This window comes from Aspergillus luchuensis, chromosome 5, assembly GCF_016861625.1.
Source record: "Aspergillus luchuensis IFO 4308 DNA, chromosome 5, nearly complete sequence".
NCBI classification, from domain to species: Eukaryota; Fungi; Ascomycota; class Eurotiomycetes; order Eurotiales; family Aspergillaceae; genus Aspergillus; species Aspergillus luchuensis.
Genome location: NC_054853.1, coordinates 1,564,177 through 1,583,840, shown reverse-complemented (window position 1 = coordinate 1,583,840; position 19,664 = coordinate 1,564,177). Strand labels below are relative to the sequence as shown.

The 19,664-nt window shown below is 50.0% G+C and overlaps 6 protein-coding genes across 6 annotated transcripts; 4 read left to right on the top strand and 2 right to left on the bottom strand.

The window, feature by feature from the left end:
• Positions 1 to 1,280: 1,280 nt before the first annotated feature.
• Positions 1,281 to 1,786, top strand: AKAW2_50561A (uncharacterized protein; the record flags this gene model as incomplete). Its single annotated transcript, XM_041690393.1, has 2 exons — positions 1,281 to 1,547; positions 1,604 to 1,786. The coding sequence occupies 2 exons, from the start codon at positions 1,281 to 1,283 to the stop codon at positions 1,784 to 1,786; spliced, it is 450 nt and encodes a 149-aa protein (XP_041543982.1).
• A 5,990-nt stretch (positions 1,787 to 7,776) lies between these two features.
• On the top strand, positions 7,777 to 8,309 carry CHIB1_1 (endochitinase B1; the record flags this gene model as incomplete). The annotated part of the gene is made up of 4 exons (XM_041690392.1): positions 7,777 to 7,950; positions 8,008 to 8,067; positions 8,119 to 8,188; positions 8,251 to 8,309. 4 exons carry the CDS (start codon positions 7,777 to 7,779, stop codon positions 8,307 to 8,309), a joined length of 363 nt encoding a protein of 120 aa, XP_041543981.1.
• A 6-nt stretch (positions 8,310 to 8,315) lies between these two features.
• Positions 8,316 to 8,636, top strand: CHIT42 (endochitinase 42; the record flags this gene model as incomplete). The annotated part of the gene is made up of 1 exon (XM_041690391.1): positions 8,316 to 8,636. One exon carries the CDS (start codon positions 8,316 to 8,318, stop codon positions 8,634 to 8,636), a length of 321 nt encoding a protein of 106 aa, XP_041543980.1.
• A 1,499-nt stretch (positions 8,637 to 10,135) lies between these two features.
• AKAW2_50558S (uncharacterized protein) lies at positions 10,136 to 10,366 on the bottom strand (the record flags this gene model as incomplete). The annotated part of the gene is made up of 1 exon (XM_041690389.1): positions 10,136 to 10,366. The coding sequence occupies one exon, from the start codon at positions 10,364 to 10,366 to the stop codon at positions 10,136 to 10,138; it is 231 nt and encodes a 76-aa protein (XP_041543979.1).
• Positions 10,367 to 11,983: 1,617 nt separating this feature from the next.
• AKAW2_50557A (uncharacterized protein) lies at positions 11,984 to 15,289 on the top strand (the record flags this gene model as incomplete). Its single annotated transcript, XM_041690388.1, has 6 exons — positions 11,984 to 12,302; positions 12,373 to 13,137; positions 13,197 to 13,739; positions 13,829 to 14,228; positions 14,286 to 14,312; positions 14,374 to 15,289. The coding sequence occupies 6 exons, from the start codon at positions 11,984 to 11,986 to the stop codon at positions 15,287 to 15,289; spliced, it is 2,970 nt and encodes a 989-aa protein (XP_041543978.1).
• A 2,778-nt stretch (positions 15,290 to 18,067) lies between these two features.
• Positions 18,068 to 19,065, bottom strand: AKAW2_50556S (uncharacterized protein; the record flags this gene model as incomplete). Its single annotated transcript, XM_041690387.1, has 2 exons — positions 18,068 to 18,956; positions 19,016 to 19,065. The coding sequence occupies 2 exons, from the start codon at positions 19,063 to 19,065 to the stop codon at positions 18,068 to 18,070; spliced, it is 939 nt and encodes a 312-aa protein (XP_041543977.1).
• Positions 19,066 to 19,664: the final 599 nt, after the last annotated feature.

Below are 19,664 nucleotides of genomic sequence, written 5' to 3'. Positions count from 1 at the left end.
TCATTCAATTGATGAGAAGATGCACGGATTCATTTGGAAATGTGTGCCCGATACCTTGCTTGCGGCAAAATCAACGAAACAAGATTCCGAGGTGGGTCCTCTACGACATAGGGCGGGCCCGACTACCACAGGCGAAGAATGCCGATTATTCTTCGCAGACATCATGGGTTCAATATAAGATAGGGTATGTTATGTAGGCTGGTTGATGGTAGCGACGAGTCTATACGGTGGTATGGGGCTGAGCAGACAGGCTGGGCTCGTTAAGGAGTTCGGGAATCTCATATCGCTTATCGGCAGGTCTAGGCTCCCCACCCAAAGGGAGCTACCAGCTGGGTTACTGCAGTTGAGAGTATACTCCAAGTTGTGGCCCCAGGAGCCAGTGGCATGTGAAATACGAAGTGCTGATTGGGTGGCTAATTCTTCCGATCAACTAAAGAGTGCTATTGGCTGGGAAACTTAGGCAGTCCCGAACGCGTCCTTTGAACGACAAATGTCACCCATGATTACATCTCCTCATTCCGTGCTCATTCTGGTGGCGTCCGGCTGTCGTGTCCACCATTCCCTATCTCGGTAACTAGGCTGTCCCCGGCCGCTGGGCCACTACAACTCCTCTCTGTGCACCATGTTTCGAGCTTTCCGCAACAGGGAACTTCCACAAATAGACCATATGTAGACGCTGGTTCACCAATAAGGGTGAATATCACCTTCACGCGAGTCTAGTTTAGCCTGTGTTCTGAGTGGGGACACTGCAAGTATGACATGTAGAGCTCCTTATCAGCTGTGGGACTGATACTATGCTGGTTAAATATCGACAGAGTGAACCTGACATTTGCCTACTACGTAGATTGTGAATGCTTGCATTCGTTTACCCTATATATCTAGCGTCCAATCCCCTTCATACTGGTCCTTTGGTATTCAGGAACAATTTCAAATGAAACGACCCTTGACTGCCAGTGAGTATCACCGCCAGTGACCTCCTGTCCTCTCCCTTCCCTGCATTGCTTCTAAGCAGCCCCCACCCCAGGGCTACATGTCCCGAACAAGGTTTGTCCGCGATGATCTCATGATCGAAGAGGACGCCACAGTCAATGTTGACTATCTCGCACATTCCTGGACATACGAGGAGATGTGGGCTACTAGAAAACATGTCCGCCAAATAAACCAAGACAGTCTTGTCAGATGTCGGTTCGAGAATGCTCTTTGGAGAGCATGGTTAGCATCGACTCGGCAGGCCATCCGCATGCCAGCGGCGTTTATCTCTTGGTAAATGTCATCGCATCATGATATTACCCGACCGTGAGATTCTGACCTATGGCAGAGACAAAGATAACGACATTACCTGGCTCTACGGCCCACTGAAGTCTAGTAGAAGCTCCAGTCCAACACCGAACGAAGCACGCTCGACACAAGCCCCCAGAAAACCTTCCCTGAAGCGAAAACCGAGCATATGGGAAGTCCCAGAGTATCCTTCAGCATCTAACGACTCCACAAATGGGAGGTCTCTGCTTGGCCGAATCTGGAACATAACCATCCATTCAGTTCCTAGTGTAAGTTAAATGCACACCTGGTACGTTCTTCATCGATTCTGATTCCTTTCGCACAGATAATCCTCAGCTCGAGCCAAGACTGGAACAAGCGAAGAAAGTTCCGTGTCCGATTTGAAGAGGAGGTACAGCAATGCCAGTATTCGCGTGATGACAATACATTATCCCAATACAGCTACAACTATAATCATCCTTACTTTCCGGAAGAGGCTGAGCTTTATGAAATCCATCACTGTCCGTAGACCATCGAACCATTACTATAAACATACCTTACGGGCTACGAGACGATAAAGCCACCTGACTCGTCCCAGTATTGATCTCGAATTTTCTTGAGTTAGAGTATGTGCTCTCTGTCTTTATATTCATTAATCTTCAATATCGTCAAGGACTTCTCGATTTGCTTAATCATTGCTGATAGTTGGGTTGATAGTAAGTCGATATGAGTTCATCTCATCTTCCTATCGGTTTGCATTGTTGGTAGAGTAGAGGGACGAGGTATAACGAGATCTTAGAGCAGGTCGGAATCCTTGTAAGAAGAGGGACCTTATACATATATAATTGTTGTCTGTCCTATAATCTCCCACTTTGCATGCTATCTAAATCTTGAGCTGCTGGACGAACTGAGGCTGACACGCAAAAGCTGCGATTTAAGGAACAGTCTACAAAATTTTATTCGATTTGGAAAAAAGCATGCTGGAGGCCGAAATAAATTCAGAGGTGCCTGGGAAGTATTGCTAGCCATTCACTGAGCATGCAGAAGTCTAGAACCCACTTTACTTTCTTGACAGACTCCTGAGGCCCAGCCCTAAGCTGGATGTAGTTTCCCTGCTTTTGCTGAATCTACGGAACAACAATTTTTCTACCCAGTAAGGGTCGATCGTGACGTACGGGAAGGTCAACTTACTCTTGCTCGAGTCATTATAACATGGGATTGGGTGGTGTTACGACACTGTGCTGAGGCTGATCGCGACGATTTGAGCGCGCTGCTTCAGCCGTAAACGAGTTGGTAGTGTGTAGGAATCCACTTTGAGTGCCTGATGTTAATACTGTTCCAAAGGCGGAAAAAATCCGTATCAGAGCAGCACGCTGGATGGCTGCCAGCTGCCGCAGGTGGGTCTTATCCTTGAGGCGGTTGTGCCACACGGTAGATGCATAGTCTACTACCGGTATCACGTAGGCTTGATTGACTAAAATTTTGTAGACTGTTCTTCAATCCGCAGCTCTTGCGTGTCAGGTTCAGATAGTTCAGCAGCGCTCGATTAAGGTAGTCAGCAAAGTAGGAAATTATAGGAAAGACAACAATTATAGTGAGGGGGCCAAGCCTGTAAAGACGCGAGACATATGTGTGAGTCTTCCATCTCTATTATAGCCGACCGGTTGGGTGACGAAGCGTGAGCTGGGGTAACGACGTTGGGTGACAGCATTCCAAACAATATGCGAAAGGAGAAACAGGATGGCAGGCAGGCAATCTAGATACACATCAAAGCCCAGTAGGGTTATTTGCAAATATTAGTTTGGCTAGAATCGACTCTGGCACCTGTTTGAACCTATATTGATGACCCCATAACTATCACAGACATGAATAGGCAGAAGTTCGCAAAGAAGTTCATACATAGTGATGAATGAACATGTTGACCTGGCATTTATTCTGATCTAATATGAGAGGGTCACTTTAGGCGAGCAGCAATCTCAGGGAACAGCGTGAACCAAGGAGACCGCGGCAACCCGGAACAGTATTCGGATAAGGCTAGTGTCTGTGTAGCCGGCTTTGAGGGAAAGGCCACGTAGACTACTGCGTGGTGTGTACCAGAATAAGCCACCACCCAACAACTTGTTGTGGGTTGTGTCCAGTTCGGCACCTGCTTTTCATCCATGGGACAAGACCAGCGCAGCGATGGTGTAATCGATATACTTTTCAACTGATCGATATTGTTAAAACAGTAATAAGAAGTATGCATATAGTATGTACAGTAATACGAACAAAGTTTCGAGCAGGTAAGTCGACCCGAACGCCCATGCTGGGCTTAAGGGGAGCCAAGGCCAGTTGAAAATTAGTCCTCCAGAAGTCAATTGCTCAACTCTTTATTGATGGTTTTACAGTAATCCATTCGGGTTCGACATCTGTGGCACAACAGCCATGTTCAACACAAGCAATGCTCTCGCGACAGAATAATTTTGTATTTGGTGCCATGGTTGAACATGTTGAGTACTCTACAGAACACAAACAAGACCACTAGTCTCATACTGTCAGGAGACTTCAATCGTCACCACCCGGCTTGGGGTGGTAACCATGTCCAATCCCGTTTCATCGAAGATGCGAGCGAATTGATCAATTTCTTCAACACCTACAGCCTTCGGAGCTGCCTCCCACGCGGCACGGCAACTTTCTGGTCACTAAGCCACCCCGGTAGAAACTCTACTATCGATCAGACATTGACGGACCGTCCGGGGATGCTTCTCAAATGCCATCTTTACCATGATAATTACGGCTCCGACCACCGAGCAACCTACTCGGAATGGAGCCTCCGAATGCCGCGCAACCCCGACACCAAACCAAGGAAGGCGTACGAACGAGCCGGCTGGGAAAAGATTGGATGGGATATATGGGGAAGCATGAGGCCCTGGGAGACGCCAGACACAATTGAAACACTCGATGCCACGGTGGAGAAACTTGTTCAAGCGACCGCGACGGCCATTGACAAGGACATCCCGAACCTACAACCGTCACCATATGCTAAGCGTTGGTTTACACCAGACCTCAAAACCCAACAAAAAGCAGTAAACCAAACACGGCGTAAATGGCAAGAGAGCTGCGCAAGGGCAGGACGGGACGACCCCTACACTAAGCTACTCTCTGAGGAGATGCGCCAAAAGCGCCGGACATGGACACGGGCAATTGAGAAAGCCAAAACCGCACATTGGAAACAGTTTCTGGACAGAGCAGGGGAAGGGAGGCTTTGGAAAGCGGCGACATACATGCGGCCACGCGAATCCTGGAGCAGCGTTCCGGCTCTCAAAGTCGATAACCGCAGCGTGACTGGAAACCAAGAGAAGGCCGAAGCATTCATGAATACATTCTTCCCGACGATGACGCCGGCCCAGGAAGAGACACCCACACAAATCCCAGCGGAACTTCCATGGCAACCAATCACAGATCTCGAAGTCTATAGATCCTTACAGGCAGCGAAGAGCTCAACGGCGCCCGGAGATGACGGGCTCCCGATGCTGATCTGGAAACGGCTGTGGAGACACCTTGGAAACCTCATCACGCGAATTTTCGCAGCATCGATTGACTTAGGGTACCACCCCCGAAAGTGGAGAAGCGCCCGGATTGTGGTTTCACATAAACCCGGGAAGTCGGATTACTCGATCCCGGGAGCGTACCGGCCGATCTCACTGCTGAACACACTCGGCAAATTACTTGAGGCGGTAATGGCCCGGCGGCTGTCCTACCTCGCAGAGCACTACGGACTTCTCCCGGACACCCAGTTCGGGGAACGTCCGGGGCGAACAACCGAGCAGGCCCTGCTGGTGTTGACTAACGCAATCGACCGGGCGTGGTATGGACAGAGAGTAGTTACCTTGGTAGCCTTTGATCTGAAGGGTGCTTTCAATGGCGTGAACAAGACCAGTCTCGATATTCGTCTCCAAGCTAAAGGCATTCCTAAGGTCGCTCGATGGTGGATTGCAAGCTTCATGAGCGGTCGACAAGCCAGGATTGGGTTCGATGACTACTGCTCCGAGGTGATACCGCTGGGAAATGCCGGGCTGGCGTAAGGTTCCCCCTTATCCCCTATCCTCTTTGCGTTTTTCAACAGTGATCTGGTGGACCAACCAGTCAACTTTCACGGCGGTGCATCAGCCTTCATCGACGATTACTTCCGTTGGCGGTTGGACGATCTGCTGAAGAGAACTTGGCGAAACTCCAATCCGAGGATATACCCCGGATTGAAGCCTGGGCTCGGAAAACAGGATCGAACTTTGCTGCCGAAAAGACTGAACTCATCCATATCACCAGGAAGAGAAGGGAACAATGTCGAGGTCAAATCACCATAAACAGCAGCGTCATCACTCCATCAACAACTGCAAAGCTCCTCGGCGTCATTTTTGACCATGAACTACGGTGGAAGGAACATGTGCAACAAGCTGTCAAGCGAGCTACCAAGGTCAACGTGGCGATTGGGGGGCTGCGGCAGCTTCGGCCTGAACAGATGCGACAGCTATACGAAGCGTGTGTCACACCAGTTGTTCAATATGCATCAACTGTGTGGCACGACCCACTGCGAGACAAAACACACCTGAGACAGTTACGCACCGTGCAGCGTACGGCACTTATTCGTATTCTCTCCGCCTTCCGAACGGTAGCCACATCCACTCTTGATGTCGAAGCTTATATACTACCTATCCATCTTCGCCTACGCCAGCGTGCTCAAACCACCATCACTCAACTCCACACATTGCCACGGAAGCATCCAATCCGGGAAGTCCTGCTTCGGGCCCGGAGACGACGAGGTAATGTCGGATCACACGCCCGGTTCCCGCTCGCGGAGACTCTGAAAACCATGAACCTAGAAAGGCTCGACGACCTGGAAATGATTGATCCAGCCCCACAACCACCGTGGCGGACTGAAGCCTTTTCTAAAAGGGACATTGCGACCAGTAGAGAAATAGCGATGGAGCAGGCGGAGGCAGCACGGTCTGAGTCGGACCTTGTGGTGTACTCCGACGCCTCGGGGCGCCAAGGCCACCTGGGTGCCGCAGCCGCAGTCCTCGATGACGCATCGATAACGACTGGGAGCCTACAGATACAGGTCGGACCCATGGGCCAATGGTCGGTGCATGCCGCCGAACTAATCGGTATCCTTTATGCGATCAATCTTATCAATAGAATCGTGCTGCAACAGCGGAGAGCCGGCCAGAAACGAGCGAGAACAGTTACTATTCTCAGCGACAGCATGTCAGCACTGCTGGCTATTCAGAAACCCGGCAATAAATCAGGCCAACAAATTATCTATGCGATCCTTCAAGCAGCCAAGAATACGAGAACACACGGGGTTACAATTCGATTGCAGTGGGTTCCCGGACACAGCGAGATCCTCGGTAACGACACAGCCGATCGGCTGGCCAAAGAAGCAGCCATACCTGGCAAGACACACCCGTTTTCTCCCCTGCTCTCGCGTGAAAGAGCATACATCAGGCAAGGAATCCTTACTCAATGGGAGAAAGAATGGAAAGAGTCCAGGGACGGCGGCCATCTCCGGAAAATCGACAACACACTGCCAGCAAAATACACCAGACGACTCTACGGATCTCTGCCAAGAAATCGAGCATACCTTCTGACCCAGATACGGTCGGGACATTGCTGGCTGTCCACGTACGGAAAGTTGTTCGGCTTCCACGATGATGACAGGTGCCTCTGCGGTGAACGGGAAAGTATACTACACGTCCTTCTAGATTGCCCGCTGCTCAGAGACTTACGTCGAGAGCTCCGGGCAAAGGTCGGTGATGCGCTCAATAGCATGTCAGTCCTGCTGGGCGGATCTTGTCAGGAGGGTGGAAGTAGAGTCAGCAACGCTTCACGCACTAAGACAGTCGAGGCCGTCTTGGATTTTGCGGAAGCATCCCAGCGATTTCGAAGCCGCGTGCCATAAGGGCAGCTAACTAACATCAACGGCGCAAAGGCCACAATAGGCCCCGACGAGGCTCTAAGTTCGTTTAAGAAGTGGTACAGGACCAATGTTTATTAAGGAGATACATATAGTGGTAGTAGCCTGCATATCGCCTTAGCGAGGGGTCAGGGTAAATGAAACCATCCATCCATCCATCGACTGTACTCGGGCAAATTGCGTCTATGACTGCCGTGCTGCAGGTCGCGGTCTTTCATTCAGCCCCAATGTAAACGACGAACACGTGACCCTCTTCTATTTGCGAGACGTTGCAGCATATGTACCAATCCGGTTCAAGACGTCGCAGCGATAGACGGTAGTCCATCGATTGCCTGATCGCTCAATCCGACGGTTGGCATTAGACGAGCGCGGTTGTCACGTCGACCGGGAAAGTTGAAGAAGACTGAAAAGTCAGTCTCAACCTGGGGGAGTTTGCTATCCTATCAGGGGCTTTTTGAGACCCTGCTTCTAAAGAAATCCCCCTGCCAGTCAGTTGGGGGTGGTTTCCCAGCGAGCAGCCTCTCGCAACGACCCCTTCAACCATATGCCGTACGAACCCACTGTACATGCTGAAGCAACGGAATCGAAGCCTGAAGGTTCTGCTGTCTATCGGAGGCTGGACGTACTCCACAAACTTTGCACAGCCAGCGAGCAAGGATGGGGGACGGAAGAAATTTGCACAGACGGCTGTCAAGCTGCTCCAAGACCTAGGCCTCGACGGCTTAGACATCGACTGGGAGGTAAGATGCGGCTCTCTTCTCGTTGGATGCTCTGCTCATGATAAGCACTGCGTCTAGTATCCCGAGAATGACCAAGAGGCCAGCGACTATGTCCTTCTACTGAGGGAACTGAGACAGGTTGGTCTGGACCTCGGAACAATTACCGCATGAGTCATTAATCTTGGGCAGGCTCTAGGGGAATATAGCAATGGCCACGCGAGAGGGAAGAAATTTCTGCTCACTGCTGCATCCCCTGCTAGTATGCTCAAGCATCTAAGAATTGTTTTATTTGCGTGGGCCATTTGCTGACTGTCCTGACAGGCTCGGGAAAGCTAGACATCCTCCATCTTAAGGATATGGACGACTTGTTGGACTTCTGAAACGTGATGGCCTACGACTACACTGGCCAGTTTAGTGCCTATTCTTCCCACCAAGCTAACGTTTTCGACGACCCGTCCATTCCAAACAGCACCCCTTTTGATACCGATCAGGCTATCCAACAATATATCGATGCTAGAGTGATCGCGAATAAGCTTGTCCTCGGCATGCCCTTGTACGGGCGATCTTTCGTCGGTACCAATGGATTGGGAACGCCGTTCACCGGTGTCGAGAACGGATCCTGGGAAGCAGGGGTCTGGGACTACAAGGCTCTGCCGCACCCGGGTGTCAAAGAATATGTGCTCGACCGTGCAGTTGCAAAGCTATAGCTATGATCCGACTGCCAGGACGTTGATCAGCTACGACACTCCGCGGACCATCGAGCAAAAGGTTCACTATATCACTTCAAGGGGCTTGGGCGGGGTGATGTGGTGGGAGAGTAGCGGCGACAAATCCGGCAACAGCAGCCTCATGGCTACGGTACGGTTCACCCTATTCCCAGACGAGCCAGTGTTTTGATGATACCCTAGGCAGCCAATGCTCTCAGACATGCAGGGTGTCTGGAGCAAAGCGCGAATGTCTTAGACTACCCGGTTTCCCAGCATGAAAACTTGAGAAACGGGATGAAATGAGGATAAAACACCCATAACCATGGTTATATTCTCCATTAAATCCCAGGGCATTTGGCCCCTAACCATAGCGTAAAGATCAATAGTCGGGCTAATTCTGTATATTGTGCCGCAACATGGATTTCTTTCTTCCTGCACTTTTATACTTCTCTAAGATACTCCTTCGTCAACAGTTTTATCTACTACCAACTGGCATGTGTAAGGCGGTATAGCTGCAGACCCGGTAAATTCTCGAGGAATAACCGTTTCGCATCAATAATTACCTCAGTACTCTAGATCCGGGTTACACAGGGTTATAAAGATCAAATTCAACAATATACAGTACAGACCAAGAATAAACCAGAGCTGCAGCATGTGGCGGCGAATGTCCGACACCAATGCTTAGCCGCAGTATCAGGTCCTTGCTAGACCCTTTGTTAGATAAACACCGGCATAGGTGCTGCCCGGCCCGTGCTTTACGACTGCCTGAATGCAAGATTTGCGTATGACCACGGAACGCTGCGTTCACTTTCGTTTGAAGAATCTCTACCCCCGTCACAATGGAGATTTTGCATAGTCATTGTTGTGGCCTCTCGGGTCAGCCACCTGGGATATAACCAGCACTGCTCCTTTCCTGGTTTTCTCATTGATATTTTTGCAGGACTATCTCGGGTTGGCCGGTCACCCGATCTTGCGCCATGGTATAATATGAATGCCCACAGCATGCCCGGGCATCAATCGTAGAAGAATTTCACCGTAGCAGTCAACTTGCTTTTGAAAAGGGCCCCTCCTCTCTCTGAGAACCTTTCAGATTCATCCAGGGAAAGACTTGAGAAGTGAGTGAGGCGAGATTCCCGAATACGTGCCCTGCCCCGGTGAACCACTGCAGTAGGTCAAGGTAGACGCTAGCGCAGCTGGGAGTAGCTGGACACACCGCAGGATCGCTATGACCTGGAGGTCTACATAGTATGTGCCCCCTAGCACTGCATGTCAGGATCCTTCGGTATTTATAGCCCAACGCGGACCATGTCGTACATACCTGGCTTCTGTTCCTCGTCCAAGCGGTCCACTCCGTTTTCCTTCAAACCAGATAAATTTGCATGAATATTTGCCACCCGTTGCGCAATTGCCCGAGTTGCATACCTTGATAGCAAGATGTCTAGGCCTTTTGTCGACCGCCCCGAGACACCGATCTTCCAGCCGACTGTTCTCCCGGAACTTCACCCCAGCGTCTTATCCGAATATGCGGATCCACCGTCCGACTCCTCAGCCTCGACACCAGAGTGTCCATGCTGCGCATCACCCCCATTGCCGGACCTAGAGCCCCTCTCCGAAGCTATTCTAGACCGCAGGCTTGATTCCCCAGGCCTGCCGTCAACACTGGAAGGCCAGTTCTTGGACTCAGTAAGCCTCTTGCCGGCAGCTGAATCCAGCGCCCAAGCCGCCGCCATGGTATCTCAAGATGCACAGGCCAACGGTCACTGGTTGCTGGTGACCTTGCTTTGTCATCGGGTATTTGATGCATGTGGCGACCGCGCGGAATTTCGCTATTTTAGCATCTCTTATTATAGAACGTTTGGCCCAGGCGATGTCTTGACAGCAGTTTCGCGCAAGGTTATCCAGGTTGAAATAGAGCAAAATGTAGAGGGGCGGCCACATTGCCAGACGCTCGGAATTCGCTTGAGAGTGGCACATCTTATTATCTTGCAACACCTAGCCCGGTCAATCGACAAGAGTGCGCCTGTCTTGTTAATCTGTAACATACGGGTTCATACAAGGTGTAGATGTTTCTTACAAGACGGAAAGTGTCTAGTGCCTGTGGCGCAGCGTATTGAAACAGCCCAGGGGCCACCCTTGTAATAGTATTACATGAGTCAACAACATCGTCTGATGAAGGCGTACTACTTTGCGTATACCGTACTGTCAGAATCATCCAGAGGCTTACTAGGATGCAAGGCTAATTTGACGTTCCATTACGATATACAAGCTGCTTCTTCGTCGCATTTCTATCTGTGTGAAACGTCAGCTCAATCCGAAAGTCTTCATCTCTGCAAATATTACCGTGATAAACGTAGCCGCCCATTTACCATGCAAGACACACATCGTGCTGTTGATCCTACCATCGAGAGTATTTCTCCATCTGTTTAGGTTTGCGAGCCCTGGAAGTAGATCCTAATCATGGGGCCTGTAACCTGGCCCCTACTGAGTAGGAGTTCTGTTTCTTCATAGTATGCATAGAGTGAGTCGAAGGTTTCTATACAATGGACTTTGATATCCGAAGGTTTCTTTCGAACTCATTATTTGTCCATAGCCCTTGTTTCGATGTGTACTCGTCCAGCAAGGTCGTACCATTGATAGTTAACTCGTCTTCCCAAAAATATTCCGTCGAGCAGCTTAACTAGAACTGCGACGGCGCACGGAGTATCCGCATCTTCCCTACGTCAAGGGAGTATCTGTCAAAGTGCGCGTGTCTGTAATACTGCGTATTCTACCGCTTAACCTGGAAGGTTGCAAGGACTTGAATTCCTACAAATCTATGGAATTTCTCCATTGGGCTGACGTGCAACGATAGCTTAAATTCTTGGCAAAGAAGTCACATGTCTCGGAAAGAACAAATCGGCGTACTCATCCAGATTGAAATCAACGGATAGGGAAATAGTTCGCTGAGGGTTAGTGGGGAGGTCTCAGCGATACTGACGATTTGTAGGTCGAGGTGACCATCAGTTACCAGAGAGTGAATTCGAGGTTCACGGATAGAGGGTCAGCAATCGGGTCAACAGAAAACCCAATCCAACACCGCACTTGGCAACGTCTAGTGTTACCCAGAAAGACTGATTTACCCCGCGCCTCGCCCTCCCCCTCTCCCTAAAACGACTTCGTACGACGTATCCCCCATATTTTGCTCCTTAGGGCTAACACTGACATACAGCATCGAGGAAAAGAGAAATCCTCTGGATTTTTTAACAACTTCGGTCTTACAAAATGCCCTTCAAGCTGACCGTAGTGGCTTCGGACTCCGAATTCGACGAACTCGTCCGATGTGAATTTGATGCCTATGAGAATCCGCAATGCAACCTCAAAAATCTCTTCTTTCCCATCCAGGGCTCTTCACCTACTGCCCGCGACGCAGCCATTCAGGATGCCGTCAAGCGCAAATACACTGGCACCGCTCCGACCCCTCCAGCCAATGGATTAAGGTGATCGATGTGGAGTCTGGCAAAATCGTTGGCGCTGCCTGCTGGCACATTTACGAGACCAACCCTTATAGCGTCACTTCCGACGAGGAGTGCAATTGGTGGCCTACAGGCGAGGCCCGTAATATTGCCAATGCACTTATGGGGCAGTTCCTCGTTCCGCGAATGACATACATGAACAAACCGCATGTCTGTTCGTTTCCCTGCTCCTCTTGTAGCTTCTTCTACCGACAAGATAACTAATAATCCAATTACGTGTTCAGTCCTGGATATCTGCTTCACGCATCCTACCTACCGACGGCGTGGTGTGGGCAACATGTTGATGGAGTGGGGTGTTCAGAAGGCCGAAGAGAAGAACCTGGAGTCTTACATGGATGCTACGGAAATCGGGCGTGAGCTATACAGCAAATGGGGCTTTGTAGAAGGGAGACAACGCCCGTGGATGCATGTCGTCTGTTTCTTCGTGGACGGACTGGCGGAATTGGAGAGAACTAAGAGCCTGCTGGAAGCGTCACAAAGTCATATACAGGCCAGAGCCTCTTCCGCCCCAGTTCGTATGCGGGTGATTTTGGTTCTCACCAGACCAACCGCGGTCTATGAAACAGACCCGGTGGAGGTGCTGCGGACCGTTCGAGGCGTCACGAGCCCGGATCAGGAAGCATTGTCGGTGATCGACCTTCGAGGCCGCCATCAGCTTTCAGGCCCGGCATTGTTCGCTCCGCTACAACGTCAGGTTCTTGATGAGCTCCAGCTCAGCCGGACTAAGCGACTTCAGCAGGGGCTGCTCTTCTCGGCAGCCCACCAGGCCTTCCTTTGGCACCGTTCACTTCCAGGGTTACTCCACTCCGCTGCTCACCGGGTGGATTGTCTCCTTCTCTCGAGAGAGAGGCTGCCTGTCAGTGGAGCATTCAGCGAAGGTTTGACGGAACTTCTGGTGCAGTCACGCACGCTAAAGTGTCCGATTCAAGAAATCTATTCATTTATGGCGTCCGCTCTGTTGATGGACGCCTATCCTCCTGGAATGCACCGTAAGTAGGGCTAGTCCAGGACTGCCTCACCACCATGGGCCCCGCACTGACAGAAACAGAGTTCCGACCGGACCATGTCTTTGATACATTGTACCGAGATCTCTGCGCTAGAGCTTGGAGAGCCGTTGGAGATCCCGATGGCAGCGGACACAGTGACGCCATCCGTAGTTATTTCGCTGAACAGTTCCGCCGTCTCAGCCCGGTGCACACCTCACGCATCCGCCAGGACGAAATGATTCGCTTCGGTCGGCAGTGGTCTGTTCTAACCTTACCCATGGCGTGCGTCTTCTGTCTTGGTCGATGGGCCGAGCATCAGACCCCTTGTCGACATGGCATATGTGATACCTGCGTGACGATGTTGGGCCAGCGGACCCGCGGCGTGGAATACCACCGAGACCTTGCCCAGTGTCCCCTGTGTCAGGGCGCTCTTCAGTTGACGGTCCGTCAACTACCTCCGACCAAGCGCCCAGTCGTGCTGGCTCTCGATGGCGGCGGGATTCGGGGAATGGTCACCTTAGGCCTGTTGCGAGCGCTGGAGCAACGGCTTGCCGGCGCCATCACGCTGCCGGAGATCCCAGATCTAACCGCGGGCACCAGTGTTGGTAAGTCGCACCCTCTTTTGCCGTCATGGGCGGTCTCTCTGATTCGAATGCAAAAATCTCCAGCATGGTGACTAACTCGCCGAGAGCAGGTTCCGTTATCGGGACCGATCAGGTCTACAACAACACCTCGGCCGCAGAAGCATGTCGAAGATTTCCCGACTTGGCGCAATGCATATTCCAGCCTGCCTACTCCCTTTCCCGAATATGGCCTTGGTTGGGCTGCGTCCTGAATCTCGTGCGAGATGGTGCCTACGACTCCGGTGCGTTAGAGCGAACGCTCCAACAGGTCTGTCAGCAGGGGCGTCGGGTGTTTGATGTGATGCCGCCATTGGCGGCAGGACGTCGTCTCGCCATCGTTGCAAGCCGTATCTCTGACGGAAGGCCGGTTGTCTTCCCCAATTACCGTGGAGTGAGGCACGGATCTGTTGACTTAGCGTACCAAAGGATCGTCCCGCACGGCGAGAGCCAGAATCCGTTGTTACGGAAAGCGTGAGTTTTCCTCGAGCTTGTGTACAGAGTTATTGTTCACGAAACTGACAAAAGTAGCCTCAAATGCAGTACTGCAGCTCCCGGGTAGGAGACCTTCTCAATTCCTCAATTTCGCAGCAGTTTGTCTCTTGCTGACCCGACATAGGATTTTCCCATTCCAGTACTTGTTCGAAATTGGCGTTCTGCAGGATGGAGGCGTCCGTGCCAACAACCCGCACGGGATTGCTCAGGAGGAATGTCGAATTATCTGGCCATCCGCGCAGACGCACGACCTACTGATATCCGTGGGCACGGGATACGTCCCACCGGCCGAGGAGGGGACCGATTCGGCCCAGCATGGTTGCAGCTCCCTACAAGACAAGGCGCCCTTCCGGTTGTGGCGCGCGTACAACTCCTCTCCCTGTATGGACGGTGTAGAAGCTTTCAAGGAGGGATTAAATCATGTTGTCCATCCCCTCCGAGCCCATATCTTCCGGCTGGACCACGCTCTGGCGGATCTACCACGACTGAATGATGTGATGAGGGTTGCAGACCTCGCCAAGGAGCCGTACACGGTCCCAGACGAACTAGTACGAGCAGTTCTCACCACATGCTTCTTCTTTGAATTAGACGAAGGTTCGATGAGGACACAAGGCCAATATCTTTGCCGGGGATCGGTCCTATGTGCGCGCCGCGAGCCACGGCGGATTCTCGAGCGCGTGTTGGTGGAATTTTCGGTCGCAGAGCTGCAGACGGGCCGCGGGGAGCACTTGGGTCGGTTGGACGACGATGATGGATGTATGGTCTGTGGATACTACCGCGAACAAGTTCGGTTTCACGTGGCCAGTCTAGATGAAGAAATATCGATTATGTTCAAGGGTTCATCAGGTCAGCAGCCAATCGGCGGGTTTCCAGCCACTGTACGGCAGGTTCTCCACCTCCAGCAATCGGATGCTGTATTTGGGCGATCCGATCACCAAATTGACCAGTGGCCGCCGCAGAGGATGTGTTACTGTCCGCGAGGTGTTAAACGGGTTCGTTTCGCCGAGCCAGCCCCGTCCCGGAAGAAACGGAGGGTGTAAAGCAGCGACAACTCGAAGTGATTACAATCTTACTTCTTTGTTTTTTTTTTTTTTTTTTTTTTTTTTTTTTTTTTTCTCCTTCCAAAATCTATTTATTTACAATTATTACTACTTAACATGCCGTATCTAAAAGAATGCACTTCTCATGACTGAAAGGAACAGCGTTATACTATTGTACAATCAGATGGAAGGAGGATGATTATATTTATGTAGACCCCCTCCATAGCGATATGCAGATTACCTACAACTATATCCTACCCGTTGTGTCTACTTGGTAATTAAGGAATGTTGTTGATCTAGGCGTGTTTCCGCTGAAGTCTAGAATGTCACTGAAATAAATTCCGAAAGACAAAAATGAAATCATATTGAGGCGACAGTGCTCTTGCCGGCATGGAGCGCATCGCTGAGCCCGTCCAGCACGAGCTGGCCCAGTAGCGGTCAACCAACTTTACACCTCCAAGTGGACCATCACAGATAGGGGGATCATTGGCGAATGATATAGCCGACTAGCTCAGCCCTCCAACTAACTCCAACGCTGCCTCTCCAGCCTCCCAGGAGTACCACAGCACTAGGTACTCATTGGAGGAACTACCATCAGAGACCACCTTCCGCTTGGCAATCACTCGAATCGGGTTTATCCGGCCTTTCGGTGTGTTCTAATCCAGTCTCAGAAACTCGTCGATCACCAGCGAATGGATAGGGAGCGTCTCAGGCGCTTGTGCCACTTTATCACTTACGGGAATACAATCCTCGCTCTCTTCCTCAAGTTCATCGCTATGGTCTGACAGTGTCTCGGAGTCGGATATGATAAATTCACGGTCTTCAGTGTTTTCAGAAAGAAGAGGACTGTCGGTCGACCAGGAATCTTCGTGTTCCGATCCGCTGCATAGGGCAGAAGTCATCTTCTCCAATAGCACGCCGGCCTCCAGAGGAATGTACTGGATTCAGGATGATACAGTAATCACCTGCAATGGAATGAGTTTCCAATCTGTTACTAGTTACAGTATCTGGGGAACAATGGGAGGGTTCTAGATATCTGTCGATACCGTGCCAGTTTTAAAGCACTCGTCCCCTAAAACAGCGCCGATTAGGGCCTTCTGGATCACTAGCATTATAGAGTTTGCAGCCCGCTAGATAAGACCTGATTGCGCGTTAGAATCGTATGCCGAGGGCCCGGTCAACGATATGCGTTAATCGACCCATGGCGGTAGACGCATTCTCTCCCCCGTCCCTGCCCATTTTGCCCGCACCGTTCTCTACCCGCCACCATCCCTCAACTTCTTTCACAAGACCTCACCACGGATGTATTTATGCAGAACGATTGGGAAGAACGTAATTGACCATCACATCAAGTCTATACGATTTAACTATTCATTCTGACATTACCTGGGCTCTTTCCCCGAAGGTCACCATGTCTCACCCGCAACAACAATGTGCGGTCCGTGGATTTGTGTTTGGGGCCTAGTCTGCTGACTTCCTCATGGCTCAACTATAACGAGGGGAGATAAGCTATTCAGCGTTAGGCTGCGCTCAGTACGACGTTGTTCTTTAAATATCAACAGCCTCATTGGTTGACTGACATTGCTTACATCATACATCGTCCCCCATCAGCCGTAACATACGACGGATATTAAGTCCACATACACGTCTATGAAGACGAAATGGAGAATAAGGCCTCCAAGTGTAAGTGGGGTCCGTGATATTTCTGCTAAACCTGTGTACCAGCGGTCCAGTATCCAGCACCAGCTTAGAATTAGTAGATAAATTATTTATCTTGATAGAAGCAAAAGAATACGCCCTGATACTGAAGAGGCCACCTTATTCTACGATGTAGCCTTCATTTGCAAGAGTCAGATCCTCATTAGGGAGAAAGTTCGCGGTAATGGTATCGGATATGATTGGGTTCTGGGCTCAGGCCATGGGGCACTGGTAATTGTCATTGGGAAACTGGTGGTAGATCTTGGTGTATGAAGTTATATTTAATAGCTATGGAAACACAAAACAATCGCCTAGCTATCCCTGTGTCTGATGTCACATGGAAGGGTGACACCGCATTAAGGAAATGTCCATAATCTTCGCGGTAACACACTGATACTGAGTTTCCACACAGCCAAGTCCTACAGGTCCTTTGGATAGAGCTGTGTAGGTGAAAGGGATACTCTTCGAGGAGACCAACTAGCTTGAAAGACCCTCCATTCAAACGTCTTCCTAATTAATTTCGGCAAGATACTGTAAGGGGAGACTTACATGGGAGTATGATTCTATAGCGTTGCGGCAGCTGGGCAACTCACAACACGAGCACCTTTTATCCACTTTTCTGAGGTTGAACTTCTTATGCAGAATAAAGTTGCAAATATACTGACCCCCAGCACGGTGTGGAGATATCTACTCACGCCGTGGATTAATTCTTGGTGTTTCAATTTCATTCGGTACTAGATATATGACCCATAACAAACTGAGGGTTATAGGACGGAAGCCATAGCTTACATGACTTGCTTTCGAAAGGTGTCAGGTCTGTGCCTGTATGATTACTCCACTGAAAGCATGATTAAACCCAGTATTGTGCGAGGCAATACAAACAAAGCTAAACAACAAAACGACACATCAGATGTCTACTTATAAAGCATATTCAAGACCTGTATTGCATCTGAGACGGAGTAGAACTGTCATATCAGTCTTGCTCAGGCATTGGTTACGCCCAAAAGTTCGTTGTCGCAAGCAAGGGTCTAATCACTCTTCAGTCCACTCAGCTTGCTGCTTAGATGGCCTCTTCTTGTTCTACTTCTTCTTGTCTAATCCCCGAAATCCCCAACCCCAATTATCACTATCTTCGTGACTGTAGGGAACTTCTGGGTTGGCCTCTTCGCAGTCAACTGGAAGGAGCTCGACCGCAGGCTCACCGCACGGACGGTTCCGATCAGAAGTGGATGAAGATGAGTTATTTGCAGTTTTATGTGCTTTGGGCCGTACTTCAAGATATTGTTCTCTGTCGTGTCCTTCGGTAGGCTCAGATTGGGGTACGGCAAACGATTGTTCACACGAAGGCTCGCCATCATTCTTTGTCTCACTGCCGCCGGTAACTCTAAGAATGTTTCGCAAGCGTGAGGTCTCGGTGGTAAAGGCTTTGACTATAATCTTCATTACAGCTTTGCTGAATGCTGGATCATCCACAATTTCCGCGTAGAACTCGTCCAGTTGGAATGTTGTTTCACCCTCCGCGAAGCTGCTAGAAATTTTGGTGTCTAAATAGTAATGAAACCATTCTTCATTCTCAGGCAATTTTGAGAATATTGATCTGGCTCTTCGTAGGATCTGGAAAATTGACAGGGTTTCACTGAGAGTAATGATGTAGTTTTGGGCAAGCGCATCGAGGCCGTCTATCTTATACTTCCTGGCGGCATAGTAAACCTGGACGCTTCTCTCATATTCAAGTTCAATTTGGTGTTTCTCTCTTTGATTTTCCTCGTAAAAGATCGTTTCATATTCCCCTTTGTATAGGAAATGTAAGATGGTGTGGCCAACATCTGCGTCGACATCTCTGAGTAGAATACGGGGATTCTGAGACTGTCTTGCTTGGACCAGCAGGTGCCCTGAGAGATAATTTTTTGGAATGGAGTAATTCCTTTTTCCGACGGTAATGACGACGATTCTTGATTGTTCGTAGGGACTACGATCGAGGCAAGGGGATTAGCACGCATCAACAGAGGCAGGGCATAGTTGTCTTACGATATTTGCGGCTGGTTGTAATCGATTGCTAAGGACTTCATGAAAGCCATAAGTGCTTTTCAAATCTTGAGCCTTTTTGGTGGTTTGTTGGAGGATTGGTTATGAAATGGACAGAAGATACAGTTTGAGAAAAGCTTGAGGGTAAAGAATTGGAGACCAACCAAACACACGAAGAAGCCAAGTTTTTGTAATCTCAGAGCTCTAGGAGGATGATGGTTCTGAAGGTCTGATTTATTCAATCCAGTGCTTAGACCTCATTCCGAACATTACAGTGGAATTGCGATGACACGGGGCAAGGAATGCGATGGGGTGTCTTGTAATAGGCTGCCTTGATGTAGACATGCCATCCGAACAATAAGCACCCCTTGCATGCCGGCCTTGCTTATGTCCTAGCGTTCCTCGCAGGAGAGGTCTGGCTCGAAAGAGAATGTATGTGATTACATTTCTGGTATAATGAGTTCAAGCAAAAGAAGGCAGAAGGATGTGTATTGTAAGAACTATTCAAGTGGTGTATGAAAGAGCAATCTCTATTCAGTGATCAAAAAGCTTCACCGGAAACTTGCTGAGCTGGCGGACATACTTATATATCTCAATCTTTTAGTCTGAAACAGAGGGAATGCTAACATAAACTCCTTGCAGGTGAATTCCT